Below are 22,669 nucleotides of genomic sequence, written 5' to 3' on the forward strand. Positions count from 1 at the left end.
AGCAATAAACAATTTATAATTCATAGAATCACAGAATCATTTTGGTTTGAAAAGACCTCCATGATCATCAAGTCCAACTGTTAACCTATCACTGCCAAGTCAATCACTAAACCATGTCCTTAAGCACCACATCAACACGTCCTTTGAATACCTTCAGGGATGGCGACTCAACTCTGGGCACCCTGTTCCAATATCTCACAAACCTTTCAGTGAAGAAATTTGTCCTAATATCCAACCCAAATCACCTCTGGCACAATTTGATGCCATTTCTTCTAGGCCTATCATTTGTTGCTTGGGAAAAGAGTCCAAACCTCACCCCAACTGGAATTAATTGTTGAGTTAAATTCATAAACCTAAAAGAAAATAGCAAAAATATAATAATACTAATGATAACTATGCAAAGTATAATGAAAAATAATGAAAAAACTATGAAAATTATGATGTTAAACTTACAATAATTTTGTAAGCACTCTTCCAAAGGAAAAATGTGAGCACAGTTCTGGTCTAAAAAACTTCAGTAGACTTATCACCTTTTTTTTTGCCTTGGAATACAATATCCTTTGGAACCCACTCCTTGGGCAAAAACTAGTTTGCTACTCAGACTCAGAAGTAACACATCAGAAGACTTTTTTTGAAAGCTAATGTCTGATTTAAGAACTTCCAACAGTTCTTCTGAAGGAGAACATGCTTACATGGATGTCTTCCAGACGTCAATCTTTCTAGACAATTGTTTGATATTGTCTAGTTCCTGATGGAACTAACTCACCAAAGATTTTTTTCTAGAAAATTAGTATTTCAGATGGAAAAAAAAAAACAAACAATGTTTTTAAATTTTAAAACATTTGAAGCAAAATGGTGTGTAACAGAAGTTTATGTGCATCAGAACTGCTTCTGAAGGGGAAGTGTAAAGATTTAAAGTTGTATGTATTTCCATATGTGCATCTGTTATCCTAAAGCTTCCAATGCAAATGTAACTCTAAAAATATTTTTGGATATGTAGTAATATTTTCACTCCATAAAATCTGTCATTTTTGCCAGTAAAATAACTATGAAGATATTTCTAAAAATGGTACAAATTTCTTCTCCTCAGAAGAGTACTTAGAAATTAAGCTAAGATATAGCTTAAATAAGCTGTATCTTAAGACAATATTAATAGTAAGAAATGAATTTGAATTAAAATATCCTGCCAAGAATACAATAAAATTACACACAATTTTGCTGCACATTGTGCATAATTGAATGATTCAAAATATCCAGAAGCTGCTAGCAGCGGTGTAATATAACAATAATTTCATTTGCTCTTTGCTAGCTACCTACTACATGAGCAAAACGTAACCCAAAATGAAACAGCCTAAATATTAAGCACTTCTGTCCTTTTATTTATTTATTTTTTCAACATCAGAGGGGAAGAGAAAAGGGGGAAAAAAAGGAGACAGAAAATTTGGAGATTTATAAAACAGTACAGGAAAAGGCTACTCCTTTCAGAAGACAAACACTCACTAGCTCATCCTACCACACTGCTGAGTCAATTAGACAATTTGTTAGCAATAGGACTCATACTTAACTGCAGGCATCTACAGTGCAAACATCAGTATTGGGTGTAGGTTTATTCATAACCAGTGAAAATATGAGTAGAGTGTAATGTATTTCACCAGAAGGCAGGTCAAGCATAGATCAAGCATAGATCAAGCATACTAGATCAAGCATAGTCTAGAAGTACCTATTTCTCTTTCTTGAATATAAAGTGAGACTAGGCATTTTTGAATGTGTATCTACACTGTGGACATGTAAAATGGAACTAACTTGCATAAATATATTAATGTAGCACCATCTGAGATGCAATGAAGAAGCCAAAAGAAACACAAAACTGGCAGATACCAGAACTCTTTTGGGCAGACTGGTGGAGAGGTTTATCCTGGAGTATTTTATGTTGGTGATTGCCAGTAATTTCAACCCTCCAGACAGCAGATGAATTCTGCTTTCAGAATGATTATTAATGTTATTTCTTTCATATAGTTCTTTAAAAGGACAATTTGTTTTGTGTGTTTTTTTTTTTTTTGGTTTGTTTGTTAGTTTGTTTTTGTTGTTGTTCTAACTCCAATATTAATTATAAATTTAATTAATTTAATTTTCCATGGAGGCTAATCCTGCAATCAGTTATTTATAAAAATCCTTTAGTTATATGTGCTTTGGAGCTATAATCTTTGAAAAAAAAAGTGTAGTCCTTTCCCATTTGAGACCAAATATTATTAGAAAGTCTTACAAGGGAAGAATAGCACATTAAAACAACAGCATGAAAAGACTATACTTTAATTTTTTAATTGTATAGTTTTCTGTTTGCAAAAAAACTATAACCACTATTGTGCCTGCACACATTCACAACAGTGTTTCAGGGACTAATTAACCAGAGGAATACAGCTTCAACATTTAATGTAGTCCCAATACAAAGAAGAATTCTACAAAACAGAAATCATCTTGTAAATAAGGCCTTCAATCGAAGAAAATAATAGTAATGAATTACACAACTTAATTCAGCTATCAATATAGCACCCACAAAGGGAAATAAAGGAGGGCAAACAAATCATTAAACAGACACTTTGGTTTAAACTTAAGTCTGGTTTAAACTTAAGTTTGGTTTAAACTTTAATGTGTTCCCCATCACATAAATTATTATAGAACTTAAATACTATAAAATAGATTTTTATTTTTTTCTCTAAGCAAATATTTCAGATTGGATATTGTCATATTTTCTCACTTTAAACACCTTAACCTTTGCAAATACTATTTAATTATACATCTAAAAAAGTTGTAGTGTGTTTAAGTAAAAGTAAGTTATTTCCACTTGCTTTTATTGAGCCACTAGAAAATATATTTTTTGATCTGGACCCTGGAGGAAATGACTAGTAACTAACTTTAGGCTGGTATGGGAATCAAATTTGTACCTAGAAGACAGTAAGAGAGGTCAGATTTGGAAATTCCAGCTGTCTTTCTAGTGACAGAACATCTAACACTGATCCATAAAGAAATCAACTTCTGCAAGCATTATCTTACAAAAACAAACAAACAAACAAGGTATGATCAAAATATACTAGCAACAGCAAGAACTCCACCCCAGTCAAACACGCGCAATATACTTACTTTCATCACTTTCTACTGTTACTCCAGAATAACAGCATCAACCAAACAAACAAAACTATAGATTGATGCCCATCCTTTGCTCATCAATCAAAATGAATTCTCTGTTTACCTTCTTCACTGGAAAAAGTGAAACCAAACAAGGAGATGAAAATACATGTTGTTTGTATCTGTTTGTCCTTAAATGCCCTCAGTGTGGTTAATTGCTTTTGCGCTGAGGATGTCTGACTATTTCCCATTTAGTAAATGATGTACATCTATATCAGATAGTATGAGGTAATGAAATTATGCCATCTGATTTACCTCCATAATTTTCCATAGAATCATAGGTCTCTCAACAATATAACCATGTTATTGTATCTTTGATTATGGAAGAATAATTTCGGTAGGAAATCTATCACTTATTATAAAAATGAGGTTTAGTTTTATTTAACATTAATACTACCAAAATGTAATCAACTAAAATTAGGCGTCTAATAAAAAATGATCACTTTCACTACCTTCACAGATAGTGCTTTTGCACAGATAAGCTATTTGGAGAGGAATTCATCTTGCTTATTTCATTTCTCTTAGGATACAAAATTAATCAGTACATTAGAATTCATATCTTCAGTGAAACTAATGTCTCTTCATTAACTTTAGAGAGAGTCTAAAATAAAAGGTCTACCAGCTATGGCACTTAACCTTTTGTTGACAAGTTAGATGACATTGATATGCATAAAGCCTTTCTCTCCCATAAAATCATCCCTCCATGTCTTCTTCACTGCAATTGTGAAAAAGATGAGGGTGATTGTATGTAAAATGATGTGTTAATTATTTCATATTGCATCTAGCTGAATATGACTCCCTATCCAGGTAGTATTTGATACATTAGCATAACAAAGAAATGACAGATTTTAGAGAAAGGCAAGTAAAGATAAAATTGCTTGTTACTTATGAGGTACAGAAACACGTCTATATTCCTAAAATATACATCCCAAGTTGGACACAGCTAACCTAAGATAACAATTGTTTTCTTAAGATCAGAATAGGTCAGCTGTAAACTCAAAGGAGAAAACAGTTTTGAAATATCTCTAAAGATTACTATGCAACAAAGAAAAGAATATATGCCAGAGATCAAAAGGCTAAGAATGTGAAGTTTACAAAAGCCAAGACATTATATTTGGAGCCAATGATTACAACACAAGAAAGGGAGACAGGGATGGCCCAAGTAGCCTAAAAAATATAATTAGAGAAGACCATTATAAATTATGGTAATAGGCACTGGCAGCAAATATATATATATGTGTATATATATGTGTGTGTGTATATACATATGTGTGTATATATATACATATAAAGCAACAATACAAAGAATTCCTGAACATCCTTCCCTCATAAAACTGAGTTCAATATCACAGTTGAAAAATAAAAATAATTGTTCTGTAAGAGTAGTGTAATCATAAGAAGGGGCTGAAGGCTTCTGATTAACTTGTCCCTCCTGTTCTCTCATTCAGTAGTTTGTTAAAATCAACATCCTTGTAAGCAGCACAAAATCTGCCCTTTATCATCCCTCTGAGAGTAAGCAGTCTGATCCAAAACAAAACAGAGAAGTCAGTGACTGATGCCAGCCTAACCTACAGCACGTGCTAAACATTCTCAAGGGAACAAACACAGGAGTGATATTAGTGACTTATGTCTCAGTGGATGTGGCTCCTCTTCAAGCATCCCCTTCAGTTCACAATGGGAATGGTACTGTGAGCCTTTACAGAAGTCACTTCATAGAAAATAAATAGACCTATCAAACTATGGGTAGCTTAATTTTCCCATAAGATATCAGCAAAAGGTGTATACAGAGCAGAACACTTTACAATATAAAGATCACTCACAAAAGAAACCAAGTGAATTCAAGTGTGGAGGAAAGATACAAGTCCTTGTACCAGAGATTCATCAAAAAAAATAGACTAAACATACCAACTGTTCATAGTGCATGAATTAGAAACTTCCTAAATATTTATCTGGGCCATAGACATTGATGTCTTTTTAAAAGTTTTAGCTGTGTTTGCATTCAGAGTGTACAGTAGAAATAACTTGGACCACTTTTAGGAACCTATAGAACTAAACAGAACTAAAATTCAAATTCAGCTTTTAACTCTACCTAAACATTTAAACAAAGGCAGTGTTAATTCTTCAAACTCAAATTATAGCTAGACCTTAAAATTGCTGTTGGCCAAAAGAGAAACAGTTATTCCTGTTCCAGTTATTGCAATAGGTGTGATCTCTCATCTATCCCCTATGGGGAGATCATATTTTCACAATGTAAAAAAGGTGCAGCCAGGACCACACAACCATTCGCTCACTCTCCCCAAGTGGGATGGAGGAGAGAATTAAAAATAATAATAATAATAGTAATAAAAAAGAAATGGAAAATAATAACAATAATGATAGAAGAATACAAAACAAGTGATGGACAATGCAATTGCTCACCACCCACTGAACAATGCCCAGCCAGTCCCCAAGGAGTGGCAGACCCCACCCCTGGCCAACTCCTCCAAGTTTCATTGTTCAGTATATTGTCATATAGTACGGAATGTCCCTTTAGCCAGCCTGGGTCAACTGTCCTGGCTGTGTCCCCTCCCAGCTCCTTGTGTACCCCCAGCATTTTTGCTGGCAGGGCAGTGTGAGAAGCTGAAACGTCCTTGACTTAGTGTACGCACAGCTCTGCAACAGCTAAATCATCAGTGTGTTATCATCATTACTCTCATATTAAACACAAGTACCATAAACCAAAGTACCATACCAGCTATTAGAAAGAACATTAACTCTACCCTAGCTGAAACCAGGACAACAGGGCTCATATACTCACAAAATTTTTTAAAAAAATAAAAAAATAACAAAAAAAATAAAAAAAATAAAGGTTAGTTAGATAACAACTACAATAACTACAATAACTAAGGAAATGCATCCTCTCATAATGAAAATAGAGAAATAGAGACATAGTAAAATTGAAGGATTGAAGAACAAGTCATTAATCTGTTTGTGATTACATTATCGTCCAGAGAAGGGCGATGAAGCTGGTGAGGGGCCTGGAGAACAAGTCCTACGAGGAGCGGCTGAGGGAGCTGGGCTTGTTCAGCCTGGAGAAAAGAAGGCTCAGGAGAAGAAGACCTTATTGCTCTTTATAAGTACATTAAAGGAGGCTGTAGTGAGGTGGGGGTTGGTCTATTCTCCCACGTGCCTGGTGACAGGACGAGGGGGAATGGGCTTAAGTTGAGCCAGGGGAGTTTTGGGTTGGATATTAGGAAGAACTTCTTTACCGAAAGGGTTGTTAGACATTGGAACAGGCTGCCCAGGGAAGTGGTGGAGTCACCATCCCTGAAAGTCTTTAAAAGACATTTAGATGTAGAGCTTAGGGATATGGTTTAGTGGGGACTGTTAGCGTTAGGTCAGAGGTTGGACTCTATGATCTTGAGGTCTCTTCCAACCTAGAAATTCTGTGATTCTGTGATTCTGTGATTCTGTGATCTTTTTTTTCCCTCCCCAAATCTGATTATTTATTTCACAATTTCTCTCCAATGCTTAAACCACAGTACATCCATATACCTTCTGACTCCAACTCCTCCTTCATCAATTGATTCTATTCCCTCACTGCCAAATCTGCTAAACTCCTATCTCAGACATATTGGGTTATTTTCTATGCTTTTATGCCAATAAAACAATCTGCTTTCTCTCCAAATATGTTTCTAGTATATATATATAAAACTGCTTTATGTATATTACTGATATTTTTAACTGGATCAAAATCATAGAATCATAGAATGGTTTGGGTTGGAAGGGACCTTAAAGATCATCTAGTTCCAACCCCACTGCCATGGGCAGAGATGCCACCCAATAGATGAGGTTGATCAGGGCCTCATACAACACAGCCTTGAACAACTCCAGGGATGGGGCATCCACAAGTTCTTTGGGAAACCTGTTCCAGTGGTATACCATACTGTGAGTAAAGTATTTCCTCCTAATAACAAATCTTGATCTCCCCTCTATTAGTTTAAAACCATCCCCCATTGTCCTATCACTACATGCCCATGTAAAAAGTTCTCCATCTTCTTTATAAGCCCCTTGAAGGAGAAAGGACAAAATGAAGTCTTCCAGGAGCCTTCTTGTGCTGGGTGCTTCAGGCCTGGAAGCAGTACTCCAAGTGGGACCTCAAAAGGCAGAATAGAGTTCCCCTTTCCTCAACCTGCTGGGTACTCCTCTGTTGATGCAGCCCAGCCTGTAGTTGGCCTTTTGGGCTGCAAGTACACACATACTGGCTCATACCAAAACCCCCAGGTCCTTCTCTGTGGAGCTGCTCTCATTGAGTTTTTCTCCCAGTCTGTACCCATGTCTGGGATTTCCCCAACCCAGGTGCAGCACCTTGCACTTGGACTTGTTGAACCTCATTAGGTTTATGTGGGCACATTTCTCAAGCTTGTCTATATCACTTTGGATGGCATCCCTTCCTTCTGTTGCATCAGCTGCACCACTCAGCTTGGTGTCATCTGCAGATTTACTGAGGATTCACTCAATTCCATTAAGTCATTGATAAACATGACTTAAGATGACTTAAGACATTAAACAGCAAATGTTTCTGAATGATATGGAAGAATAGCAGCAATGAAACTATAAAGCAATTCAATAGCTTATGATCAGGAGTGAAACATTTTACATCTCCTAGTTCCATATATAATAAATTATTTTGATAAATACAGCAGCAGATTTTCTTTATCCACAAATAACATGGAAGAAAAACTGGATTATGGTTAAAATATATAGTTAAGAGTGAGCTTAAATATTATCATATTTTCTGATCATTTAACTGCAGTATATCTTGACAACAGGCTTAGGAAAAGCCAAGTTCGAGATATTGAATTTTAAAAAGAGCTATCGTGTTGTTTGTTCAAACAGGTCTGACTAAAACAGACATCATGAAATGAGTGTTTGATTTCATGGTAAACTACCCAGCCTGTCTGAGATTTATACTGTCAACATGAATAAATATGCATGGTAACTAGTTTTAAGCTTGATGACAAGCTTAGGAAATGTTCCATTGACAATAGTTAATGAGATAACACAGCTGTGGTAAATTAAATGTAAACATTCAGCTTTTTTGCTAAGTTTATTTCGCATATTTTGGCTTTGCCTAAAAAGCACACAAACAGAAATGCAAAGATGAAGTTTTTACAGGAGGGAAACAGCAACATCGTGACATAAGGAAGGAGAAGGGAAAGAATGGAATATAAAATATTTGACAGCCAGAGAAAGACCAAGCAAATATACATATATATATATCTATATATAAGAGAAACAAAAAACGAACAACCAACTCCTAACTCTCAGAAGCAAATCATTATTGATTTCAAAATTATTTTGATGTGCAATAGATAAAAGGTGAACATTGGCAAACTGTTGAAACATTCAGGATACATTTACCTATTTATTCAGATTGTAAGAATACTTTTACACACTAAGTACACTGAATATAAAATATAAAATATGATTGTGATAAATGAACAGCAACATAGGATATGATCATATCAATTTCTTTATATAAATTCTTGTCAAGTAAAATTAAGAGAAGGACCTATTTTTCTAGTCCATCAAATTTAACAGTGATATTGTTTGATTAATTGCTCCTTAAAAATTTTGGAAAACAGCTTGATCTGTTTTTAAAGAATCTCTTTTGCTTATTTTTCTGCTTCCTTGTGGTGAATTTTATGTGGTGTGAATATGTCTGAGATCTGTCAGAAAGGCTGTCATTCTAGCACTGATGCTTTCCACAGCATTTCTATCACCGGATTACAAAAAAAATCAACAAGTATAATTTGTAAGATTTGAAGTCTGATTAACTTTAGCCCTAGTTCTGATCTCACTGAAGTTTTAGCCTGTTATTAAATCTAGACTGAGCATCTTATAGCTCATCCTTTTGAAGAACAAAATCAAGAATCAAAACTGACACTATCTCATCCCACATGTTATTTAAGCTAAACAGTATGAACTAGGTTTTATTGCAGACTAGCAAGTATGATTTTTTCCATTACTAGTAAAAGCCTTCAGGATTTGTACTGACCTGACAAGAAGCATCTCAGAATTATTTGGTTTTCTCTTGGCCAAAGTCAGTTTTAGCATGCTTAAGCTGTGATAACAATTCATAGCTGTGAATTTGTGTCACTAGAGGCAAGAGTTGATACTTCGATTTACAGAACCAAAGAAGCATAGGAACTATGTTTGCCTGAAGAAGGCTCAGTGGGATCTTAATGCATATAAATATCTGAAGGGAGGATGGATCAAAGATGGAGCCAAACTCATTTTCAGTGGTGTCCAGTGACAGGATAAGAAGAAAGTGAACAAACTGAAATGCAAACACGGGAGGTTCTGTCTGAACCGAGGAAATCTCTTTTTCATTATGAAAGTGAAATAAGCACTGGAACGGGTTGCCCAAGGAAGCCGTGGAGTTTCACTTCTTGGAGATATTCAAAGCACATCTGGACATGGTCCTAGACAACCAGCTCTTACGTGTCTCTGCTTGAGCAGGGGGGTTGGAAAAGATGACATCCAAAGGTCCCTTCTAACCTCATTTATTCTGTGACTCTGTGAACCATGCTGACTTCACCACTTGAGGGCAGTGAAACACTGGAACAGGTTGCCCAGAGGAGTTGTGGATGACCCCTCCCTGAAGCGTTCAAGGCCAGGCTGGATAGGCTTTTAGGCAACCTATCTGGTGAAAATTGTCCCTGCCCATGGCAGGAGGCTTGGACTTAGATGATCTTTAAGGGTCCCTTCCAATTCAAACCATTCAGTGACTCTAGGATTCCAAAACAATTGGAGACAAAATGTGCTCACTTCTTACTTTCCTGCACTCAACTTTAAATCCAAAATTTCTTAAAACAAAAAGTGGAAATGTGTAAGGAAAACAATACTGATGAATAATGCTTTTGAGTGCGCCAGTGAGAAGTACTTTTGATCGCAACAAAGTTTTGGAGTTTTGCAGATAACATGGCATCATCATGTTATGAATTGGTGAGGAAGATGAAGGATGGCATTATTAAGACATAAATGCTTCTGTCCAAAAGTGTAATTCTTAAACCTCTTCAAGTCATTAATATCTTAACTCTGGAGCCACTTGAGATTTGCCAGATGGTACATACTAATTGTGAGCTTAAAGTCATTCTCACATGATTTTTTTTATGTAGGCATACTCTTGCTGGATTTAAGAAAGTAACGTATTTTAAGTAAAAATATGTCCTAAAGGGTCTTCATTTAATTCTATACAATAGCTCAATGATAGTTTTCAAACCAAATATTTAGATCACGTGTTCAAATTGTAGGAACTGCACTTAACTTCCTTAAAGAACAGGATATTAAATTCTGTACACCACCAAATTTGACAGAATTTGCTCTCAGAAATTCTAGATATGCATAAATTTAATCTTGTTCCCAAGGGGTTTTGATTAATAAAAATAAAAAAATATAAAAACATTAAGCTTCTTTTGGATAGAGAAATGGAGCTTTGGAAACATTTCTGAAACTGCAAATACAATGTCACCTGGAGGACAGACAACTATTGCTCTCTGCATCATCTTTCAGGACCTCTTGACAGATTTTTAAAGACCTATAAATTGGATAAACTGGATTAAATAGAACAAGTATAAAACAAACAAACAATCCCCTCAATATCACCAAACTCCCACCAAAAACATCTACCCTTTCCATTATGAATATTCCAGTCACTTGATTAAATATTCATTTTTCTTCTTCCAAAGTGGAACACAAAAGTGGCTGGAGACAGACTCTTCCACACAGGACAGAATAGAGAGAGAAATCTAACAATGTAGTCAAATGGCTTTTGAAACGTGATCATGTTTTCGCTGCTTCATGATTAATAAATTCAGTGTGGATGAGGAGGCCTTCAAAGCCTCTGTGATCAGTTCCTGGGGTGTGATGCAGATGGCAACACAGAAAAGAAACGAAGAGGTAGAACATACTACTGATAGCAGCAAACACAGACATTGATAAAACATTCCTAAACTATACAGTTAATTTCTTTTGTTTTACTTCTAAACAAGTCCATTACTCTCAGTTAAGATGAAGTGATTCACCTAGAAATACGGTCATTGCTGCCAGGTGCCTATTTGTTGGAATTAAGGACAACTGGTATCATAAATTAGCTTTATTGCTTTTATTTGACTCATCTGGCATTATCAGAAATCCTAGTGCTTTGGTATAAACTGTAGGTATAAAGTGTGTGAGATTTCAATAAACAGTTCAGACAGTGGAATAAGTTATACAACTTTATAATAGTCCTTCAAGAAGTAAAACTGAATTCATGAATTTCACTGATTTCTCACGCAGTCTGATGACAAATACAGTGCAAGCACTTTTACACACAGTGCAGCTCTACTAACAGTAACACAATATTTGTGGACCCATGATATTGTTTCATACCATAGGTAATTTCTTCTGGGAATTCATTTCGAGAACGATATAAAAACATGATGGCAACTACTTGGCATACAAAAAGTAAAACACTCTTAGGAAAAACAACATGTTTTAACATCTGTCCATACCCATCTAATATCAGCCATTTCATAGAAATTTCTGCAATGTACCACATACAGCAGCTGAACTGTGGAAACAAAACATATTAGTAACAAATGGCATGGCCTAATTATGATTTTGTGGCATTTATTTTTAAAGCAAAACCATAATGTTAAACTTACCTTATTAGTATTGATAGCTGTGATGACCCACACACATTGAGCATTGCTGTCATACTGGAATGGAAAATTGGGTGATGTGAAAGTGCCACCAGGACCCTGAAGATTGGATCCACAAGTCTTAACTGCAAAAAGAAAGTTCACATTTTAATTCAAATATGAAATGCATGTAGCAGTATCATAAAACAAGCTCTAATTTAAGTTAATCAAGATATAAAGGATTAAAATACCATTGAGCAAAAATAGAACCACCTAATACGAGACAATGGAATGACTCATGTTTAGTTATTCTAACAAAATAAAATATACTTTCGCTTGTGTCCAAGCTTTTCTTTCAAAAAACTAATGTACTTGGAGTGAAAAGAGAAGCTATACTAAGATAAATTGCTCTATTTACTTTAAATAACAGTTTAGATTGAATAGTTAAAAAGAATTTAATAAGTTTATGCTATTACCTTCTTGAAAGACAAGAAGTTATGAAGTAGAACACCAAGATCACTCTTATCACTGTATATTTTTGTTTGTTTATTTATTGGTGTATGACTATGTCTATATTTTTCCTAGAAACTTTAAAGGAAATGTGTAAAAGTCTTATACAAAATAGTGCTATCTGTTTTTAAGGATTGTAAATAACATTTAGTGACAAATTAAAGTCTGTATAGTTATTTACAGTAGTATATCATAAAAACAAAACAAAACAAGAAACCCACAACCCAACTGATACCATTATTTACGTTAGGTTGCATCTAACATCACAAATACCTCAAAGGACAGAAACAGGGACATTTCTGCTGAAGAATTTTAGGCACTAACTTCAGCCTGCTGAAGCCAATGAAAGGCCTTTATTGTTGGCTCCTTAATACTTAGATCTTTGTTGAATGCACACTTGTTTTTTCCTGGATCCAGACTAGTTTATCCTTTTTCCCCATTAGTCACCAGAAATAATGTAATTCAAAATGGAAGCACACAGCTAACCACTCCTTAAAAACACAACAAAACAAAACAAAACAAAACAAAACAAAACAAAACAAAAAAACTCCTTAGGCATTTTGGCTCATTTCTGGTTCTAGCCTTTACTGCATTTCTGCTAGTATACAGTTCTTACACTTATGCAGCTATATGAAAACTTCTGCCGCTGTATGAAAATCTCCTGATAAATATGACCCTGTTAAAAGAGCTCATTCATAGAATGATTATGTGGAATCTCCAGTGGGAATTATTTATGCACCATTTTTTTCACCATACAAATTCACAAGCAATACCTAGAACATGAAAAACTTCCTAAATTCTTAGGAAAACAATGCTGGTGATCGATTACTGTGACATTTTTTCTTCATATACTATACAATTTTAAATATGTCAGAGAGGAAGAAAAAATTAAGGTTACTAGAAAAGACAATCAAATGTGACAAGCACATTGTTTCTTCAGTACTGCCACACAATTTGCACCACCTTTACCCGTCAAAGAATCATCAAATTATTTATGTTAGAAAAGACTTTCAAGATTATCATCAATACTATAGTCTGTAATGGCATTTTTCAGGCAACTGATGAATAAATCACATCTGTGTTTTTTGACAAGCATCAGTATAACTGCACTGAAACCAATGTTCTAATATATTACAGTTATAATATGCTTATATTTTATTTTCTAGTCTATAACCCATAGTTTGCAAATTAAAAAATAAGTAAATAAATAATTTATTTTCCCAGTAATTTGTCTGCCCCTCTGCATGTCAACACTGTATTTTCTTGTTCAATATCATCATTGCTTCTTTTATCCCTTTACTGGTTGTCTTTATTTCAACAGGCATCCCAAGTTATCTGCCTCTGATCACATGAAGATTCATTATCAACCACTGCAGCCTTTGAAGGGCTGCAGAGTACAGGAAATGTAGTGTAAGTACTACAAAACTAAGATGATTTTTTGTTTAGCTTTCAGTGATAATTTGAAAACCACTCCTGGACTATTGTAGTCCACTTGGTCTACATAAATTCTCTGTTTTATTTTTTGAAAATTTAAAATACTTCCTACGTCCTTGTTTCAAGACATTCCCTGACCACCCTTATGAATTCTAGCAGTTGCTCACAAGATAATTTGCCTGTCTGTGAACTGCCATTATGGTTCTGTGACGGTTCTTGCAGCACTGCAAGGCGTAAGCAAAGTAGGTGAAAAAATAAACTGTTCTCACTGAATTTTGGAAGTACTGACTGAGAAGATTTATGCAGTTCTTCACATGAGTAAGTCCGTTTAACATGAGCAAAGCTTACAGAGAAGCCGAAAGTTGCAAAAGTAACTACTGTTGAAATAGATAATTCTACTAACCATCTGCTAACCAAATAAAGAATATGTCAGATGAATAGTTTGAGTCAACTTTAGTTCAGCTATCTGTATTTTCAACTGGTAAACATGCAAAACAGATTAACAATTTCCAAATGCTGTCATGTTATTTACCCATGCCAAATGGGTATCATATATATTTGAGAATATTCTCAAAAATGAGAATATAGGACTGATAAATGGAAGCTAACATGACCTGAGAAATACATTAAGTTAATCTTTTAAAATTAGATTATACATTATATGCAGTTTGGCAGCTGAATTATGTAAAGCACACATACACATTTCCTCCATAAAGTTTAATAAGCAGGGACTGAAATCACAAGGTTTTAGAAACATGGGGGGAAAAAAAAGTTAATTAAAAGGAAAACAAACTGTAAGAAACAGTAAGAAACTGATTTCCTGAAGACTGTTTTGTAAAATGCAAATAAATAAATGTACTAGGAGCTAGTGCTGCTAATTCTGCAGACATGTCTAAATATGGGAACACAGAACTGATATTCTTATATTTGTGAGAAAAGATTGCTAATGACAGATTTTTTACTTTCTTTTTCAGTGCATGCATCAATAATTTCCAACACAATTATGTTGTTTTTATTTTCTTCCAGAAGAAAGCGTCACAATTTATTTTCAAGTTGAAATGCTGAAGTTAAAAATCAAACAATATGTAGAAAAAAAAAAAATCACATACATCACCTTCAGAATTATTGTGTTACCCACTTTCCTGGTATTTGTCATCACTTAATAGAGGAAATTACTAATTTTGATGAATTTTTACACCATGTTCTCTGGCAACCCCCTTTGTTAGAAATAATATTGTTGGGATACTTGAAGTAAAATATGTCAGATGTTACTTCTTTATTTAAAATGGTAACATCATCTATAACACTTATTTTTTCCTCTCATGTAGATAGTTGTCCATAAGGGACTGTATGGAGTTAGGCACAGAGGAATTTAGATTATCCCAATTTTACTTGCCTTTTTTTCAAATGAAATGGGTGACAGTTAAAAGATGGGACACAGGACACTATATGTTTTGCAAGAAAACTGATTATCTGTATAACAGATATTATGAACATGATTTTTTTTGAGAGAGAAAATGAGGGAACAACCTAAGTGCTGTTCTTCTGTCCTAATAAATCGTAGCACAAGTTAGCAATACATGACAAGCAAAAAGATTCTGCATTCATTTAGAATGTAAACAAAATCTTAAAATTAGGAAATACAAATTTGTATAGAAGTAATGCTAAGAACTATAGATTGTAGCGGTGGTGGTGTTTTATGTAAACACAGGTAGGAACTGCAACTTTGATAGCAATGTAGCTGTCTGGTATTACATTCTAGACAAGCAGCTGCAAAAAGGCTTATTCAAATAAAAAAAAGACTTTCAGCTCTTTGAACATTCTATAAGCTTTTTGCATGCGTTGAGAGTGTTATATTACATATTAAAAAATGTATAGCAGTAAGTTAACAACACAATGCCTTTTCCTTAATTTGTTGAATCTGTCACATTTTAGAGGTTTGAGAACCCTACTTTACAACCTTAATATAGGCTAGTCACTTGTATGATTGGGTACCTGTTTCCAAAATACAATGCAGAATGGGAGTTTCACAGGCATTCAGATTCATCATGAGAAAGTTTTTTTGACATAAGAAGATTCCTTAATATAGACATATATGATGCCTATTTTTGAAGGATTTTAAATCTGTCAAAATTCATTATTTACTACTTCAAGATCACAGTACAAGCTAGCCTCAAAACACTAGTCAAAATCTGAGCTGTTGCATTTTCCAGTAATTGAAATATACTAGCGTGAATATCAAGAAATGAGTCACTATTACTACCAAGAAACCAATTAGTTCTTTCCTAGTTTACTCCTGTGTCTTCTGAGGTTTCTGTACTGGCTTTGATTCAATATTAACCAGCTAGAAATCTCTTTATTTTTTTGGAACTGATTTAAAGGCATGAATTAGATTACCATTCCAATAGAGATAATATATGCATTTGAAGATTAGTTCTGACTGTGCTTCTGAATATTTAATACAGAATTTGGAAATACATGAGCATAGAGACATGGATGTCTAACATCTTTAAAAACAAACATTTTTAAATTTATACTAGCAGCTTATGGTCACAGATGTATATTGAACTCACTACCTTTAAACATAACATAAGCAGTTACTTCACTGACTCAGTGACAGCAGTAGCAGCTCAGTAAAATACAAATATGAGACTGATCAAATTTGACCTTTAATATTTTTCATAAAAAAGGGATTTTTACTGCACCCATCTACAAGCAAATTATTACACATCGGTATGTATGATCTGCCATTTAGAATTAATAAGGCTTTTACTAAGTCACTATATGTTTGTGAAAACTGCCATTTTCTTACAGTACCACATCTGATTGCAGACATACTGTAAACACACACAAAAAAATCATTAATTAATTTTACATGTTACAGATAAAAAAAGACTCATAAGACTACACTGTCTTCTGAGCGTTGAAGCAGCTCTTGGTGAGAGACAGAAGAAATATGTGACAGCTTTCGCCATTTCAAAATACCAGTCTGCTCTTCAGAAGTTATTATGAGTTTTACTCATATGCACAGATACGCACAGGAATTTTGTATTTGAGATTATTATGAAGTAAGAAAACAACATGATCAGTATGGCAATTAATTTAGCTAATCAAATATGATACATACAAAGATGTAGTTATGAAACCTGAACCAAAATTTGTAGGATATCCGGCTTGTTGTCACAGCTAGTGAGCATCAGAAAATTAATATGATCAAAGATACGAAGGGAGAATATTTCCAGTGGAATAAGATTTTTTTTCTCTGACCTATAAATTTTCAATAGATGAAAATTAATGCTTATCTATTTTCAATTTCTTTAAAATAAATAGATGACCATTGCAGTTAATGGAGTTATGTCCATAGGAGACATATATATTCATAGGAAATAAAAAACCCAATATATCTATTAAAAAGGAAGTATTTTTTAAATTACAAAGTCATTGGTGTCACTTAAGAGATTTCCTAAATGTCTAACTTCCTGAGGTGTTTACTTATCTATTTCCTTATCTGTTTCCAAAGTTGTTTTAAAAAATTGAAACTCATTCTAACAATGCATATGTGTGCTTTCTAACTGCCAGAGATGTGAAAGCTACATAGTTAATTTAAGACCACACTGAGAAATCATGAATGATAATTATACATATGGAAGTACGTGCATATATCTATAAACTCTAAGGGAAAATAAAATTTAGAGAAAACAATGAACTACAATTGAAAATAAAAATCAACAAGGATAAATTAATATTAAAGAAAATAAATCTCCTTTTTTGGAGTTTTTACTGAACCTAGTAAAACAGTTAAACAATCAGAGATTATATTTGTTGCACAAGTCATGTAGAAACTTTCATTTAAAAAATCTAACATCACCACTAAAACACATAAGCAGCAATACATCATCCTGAGAGCAAAAACAAACAAGGGAAACCTTCAGTACAGGAAAACTGATTAAAGATATGCAGTCTATTGAAAAAAATGTAACTGATGATTTGCCTGAGTGCAATAAAGAGCTCAGAACAATGTGTAAAAGAGGAAATTTCAGCTTATTAGACTTCCATGGAAAATTTGCCAGATTATATGATTATAAGGTAACGTTAACCAGATAGACAGACTTTATTTGGATTTTCAAAGAGCTATTAGCAAGGCCAATCACTGAGAACCACCTAAATGGGAAAACGTGAAAAGCAGTTAACCAACTAGAAAAAAGATAAAATAATGAACTTACAGATATTTCCATCACAGTTCTTATAAAGAATATAAACGTGTGTACATATGTATGTATAGATGTAGAGAATGAATTTATATATTAAATGCAGAAAAGAACAAGCATCTTAGCATACAATAATACACTAAGGTCTTACCAGCTAGTAGCTAGACCAAACTTTGTCCATGTTTTAAGATTCAAGGAATGAAAAAAAAAAAAAAGTCATTCTAAATTAAAAAAAAAAAATCACTAGTCACTAACCTTTAGAAAATTTTGTCTTTGGAAGCTTCCATAAAAATCTCCCTATTCTTAATTAATAGTACATATGTGAAAATGGCAAATAATAGTTTTTTGTTTGTTTGCTTGTTTGTTTTTGTAATAACATTTCAGCTTTTCAACTTAACTAGGTTGTGAAAAACAGAACCTCACTGTTTGCAAAGTAATCTTGACTATACCTTACTTTAAAACAGTAAAAGGGGGTATTTCTATAGTTTTCTTTTATGTATTCTAATTTGAAAAAGAAAAACCAAGATTTATTATTATTATTACTCTTTGGTTGATTTTTTAAAGTTCTGTTTACATCTGACAGCCATTGCTATTCTGAAATTATTTATGGATACTGTATGAATTTAATTATTCAGACAGTAGATTTGTCATTTTTATATCTCATGCTGTATATCAACAACACATTTCAGAATAATAAAAAAAAATAGTGTAGAATTAAAAAAAATAGATCTAAGTAGTATTTTAAGAGTGTATTACAGTAAACAAATACTACTATTGAAAAAAAAAAAAACCTCCAGTGAAATTTTCCAGAATGAGATGACCTTTCATTGTTGCATTTAAAATAAATGTTTTTGTTTGTTTGTTTGTTTGTTGCTGATCTAGCTTGCACAGTATACAAAGAAAAAAATGCACAAAAGAAACAAAATATATGAGGAAATCAGACACAGAAGAACAGAACTGTGAGAATGCTAGTTTAAAATGACAAGGCGAAAACTCAGTATAAGTTAAAGCACGGCTAAAATTCCCATCAACGTCCTTTGTAGAGGAAAAAAAAAAAAAAAAGCCTTTCATTAACAATCTTTTCATATATATATCACGTTTATGTATGCATGTGTGGGTGTATATACATATGTAATACCAATATATATTCATGCATGTGAATGGCTAAATAGCCAGAAAAATGGAGCAGCTCCAGGTGCTGAAACGGGGTCCTGGGCAGGGCAAAGGGAAGCCTCAGGTGGGGCTGGGTGCAGTAGAAACATCTGTCAGACTCTAGGAGTCCTGAGAAAATCTGCTTGCTGCTATAACCACATTGGTTTTGAGCAAGTCACCTATGTGTCACAGCCTACCCAGAACATCTTTCAATGTGGTAATTAAAGAAGAAAATGATTTCTTTTAATGATCTGACTAAGGATTACGAACAAAGCCTATCTGTGTTTTTTCTCCCCAGCTTTGCCACTTTAGTCAGGTATATAAGAATATGAAGCTAAATAACACTGATGACCTGGCTCAGAATAGCATCACTTATGGTGAAGGACACTTTCTAGGAGTGTAGAACATGCACTTTCAGATGTAGACACAATAGATGTAAGTCTAAAAGTTTCAAAAGGTGAACTAAACCAGTGGTCTCTAAAGTGCGGTGTATGCATCCCAGGAACTGTGCAAGAAAATCTATTGAGGTATTTGGCATCTATTATTAGAATAGAATTTAATGTGGTAATCACAGTTGCTTGCTTCTTTTGGACTTGAGATTATGTGATATTTGCCATGTTGACAGCAATCTGAATATGAGTCAACAGTGGGTCTTTGCAGCCAAAATGGTCAACCTTATCCTGGAGTGCCTCAAGCACAGCAGTGCAAGCTGGTTGAGAGCTGTCCCACTCTGTGCTGATATGGCCTCACCTCAAGCACTGTGTGCAGTTTCAGGCACCACAATGTAAGGACATAAACTACTGGAAAGTGTCCAAAGGACGGGAACAAAGATGGTGAAGAACAACAAACCAGCAGTGGCTGAAGTCACTTGGTTTGTTCAGCCTACAGAAGAGGAGACTGGGGGGAGGCCTTAGGGTCACCTACAGCTTCCTCATGAGGGGGGCAGAGAGGCAAACACTGATCTCTCCTCTCTGGTGAACAGTGACAGGACCTGAGGGAATGGCATGGAGCTGGGACAGGGGAGGGTCAGGCTGGATGTTAGGAAAAAGGTTGAGTGGATGGTCAGGCACTGGAACAGGCTCCCCATGGAAGTGGTCACAGCACTGAGCCTGCCAGAGTTAAGAAGCATTTAGACAACACTCTCAGACACATGGTCTGATTTTTGAGTGGTCCCATGCAGAGAAAGGAGTTGGATTTGATGATCCTTGTGGATCCCTTCCAACTTGGGATACTCTGGGATTCTGGGATTCTATATACTGAATACATGTAGTTCATTACATCTATCCCCCCAGATTAAAATACTTATATTTTTAATGTAATAATACGGAAGCTGATACTGTTTGCTGTTTTTTAATCCTATTTACATAGAATGGAAAAAATATATATATAATCCTGCAATTTTCTGTAAGCTTTTAGATAATGTATCTTCAGATGATGTTCTGGAAATTACAATTATTAAAAAGTAGGACTAAAATAATAATGACAAGAAAGTTCAGAATCTTCACATAGGAGACTGTCCATGCAGATAAATCTTATCATACCTCATTAGGCCTAAAAAGTTACATGACAGTCAGAAAGCAAGATTTTAATACATTTATGAGCCTGACGGAGCAATTAAGAGTATATTATGTTGCATATATGAAGAGTGACAGCTAATGCACATTTTATATATCACTAATTTCTGGTTAAGTCACAGAACTGTACTACATTTCAGTAAAACATGTTTTTCACATTTAGCAAGACTTCTACTTAAAGATTTAAAAATCATTTATAAACACTAATTATTTCAGTTTCACAATACTGTGTGAGGTGAAAAGGCTCATAACTTTTGCAGAAAGAATATCCCCACTTAAGAATTATGGACTGTTTTCAGATGGTCTAAATTTTGGTTGAAATCCTTAATCCTTGCTTACTCTTCAAAGAAAATCTCTAGAAGCTCAGCAGCAGACAGTAGAAAACACCATGACAGGTGTACTTCAAGATATCTGATGATGGCCCAGGTTACACAATAATTCAATTACAAGCTCAGAATTTCTCATTCAAGGCTTTTGCTTTATTAGGTCACCCATCTTTTGTCTCTGTTTGGGAATGCCAACAGGAGGATCTCTATTTAAAACATCTCTATGTCTGCATTTAAATGATGTCCAAATATATAAAGAAATTATGAATATCAAGCATATATCCTAACCCTTATCCAAAGCCAGATTATTTCCTAAAATATATCACTTTTATTTTGCCCAGAGTACTTTAAGTATTTAATTATTTTAGCTTTCCCTCAAGGAGAATGTACTTTCCTCTCCACTTACGCAGACATAACATTGCCATACCCGGGCACAGAATATAATGGGATGCACTTTCTGAAATAGCTTGTTAAAATATTTTGGAGCTCAACAACAAATAATCAATGATGAGCTGGGGCAAAATAAATACTGACTACCATGCAAAAATTTTTTGATGAAAATTCATTTTCATTTTTGCACTGGATTTTATAGTGACAGTGTCTCATGAACCGAGTCTCCCTGAAGAGTGGAATATATTAATTTCCCTTTATGGGACATCCAGTCTCCTAATTCTGAATTTCTGAATTCTACTCAGTTATTTTCTGTGGCCTTATTTCCATTCAATTATAATCTTTGTCCTAAAAAAATTAATTTCAGTTACAAACTCATTACATTGCTTGCATGTATTGCCATATGTATACACTTGAAAAGACAAATCTGTTTGAAACAGATTTCATGTCCCCCTCAGAACCAGGCATACTTTCTTGTTTTAGAACAAATTTCCTGTATCTCAATTTAATCTCTCTCTGCCATAGAGATGATTACCTCTCTATACCTTAAATGGTGATGATAACACTTTCTTATTTCTTCAGAGGGCTAAAGAAAATCTATTTGTTAGCCATGCTTGACTCCTAAAAAGCATTAACACCCTCCATCTAAATTAAAAAATACGTACAAATTAAGTAATTAATTTAAAAATTAAACTAGCTCTGTCTTAATAACTAGTTCTTACATGACACTCTTGAGATTTATAGGTATTTGCACAGATTTTTAACGCAATTCTCATTTTTCTTCTTGTCAAACTATACAAAGGTAAGTTGAAGGTATAAATCAGGAGTCTAGATAGTAAGCACTATCCATATTGTTTAGTAAAGTATGTGTTCCCGTCTGGCTGCAGAAGCCATTAAACTTAATTGGACATAGTTTTTAAAGTTTTACAAGCATACTTGTACGGAAGACATATTCTCACTGACTCGTAGGCTTTTACTTTTATGCCTATATCTTTACTGATGTACAACAAAATCTTTCAAACTGTATTTTATACATCCTCACTGAAAGTACATTCTTTATCTGATGATACAACATGAGAATGTTTTAATCTTTTAATTTAGGACATCTTGTATATGTTTCACCTCTCTGAGATATTATTTAAATCTATGTTTGTCTAATATTACACCGAGGTATGCCATTTCTGTCAGTATTTAGGAACACTAAATAAACACAGTATTTAGCAGCA

General features: G+C 34.2%; 1 protein-coding gene across 3 annotated transcripts in view; it reads right to left on the reverse strand.

Annotated features, from left to right (window-relative positions):
• CSMD3 (CUB and Sushi multiple domains 3) overlaps positions 1–22,669 on the reverse strand; it is a gene marked incomplete at both ends in the record, with an annotated part of 670,606 nt that overhangs the window by 349,855 nt on the left and 298,082 nt on the right. For all 3 annotated transcript variants that reach the window (XM_084281281.1, XM_084281280.1, XM_084281279.1), the window contains one exon: positions 11,874–11,995. In XM_084281281.1, coding sequence (XP_084137407.1) covers positions 11,874–11,995 — 122 coding nt within the window. The remainder of the gene's footprint in view (positions 1–11,873; positions 11,996–22,669) is intronic.

This window comes from Netta rufina, assembly GCF_964035555.1.
Source record: "Netta rufina genome assembly, chromosome: 2".
Lineage (NCBI taxonomy): Eukaryota > Metazoa > Chordata > Aves > Anseriformes > Anatidae > Netta > Netta rufina.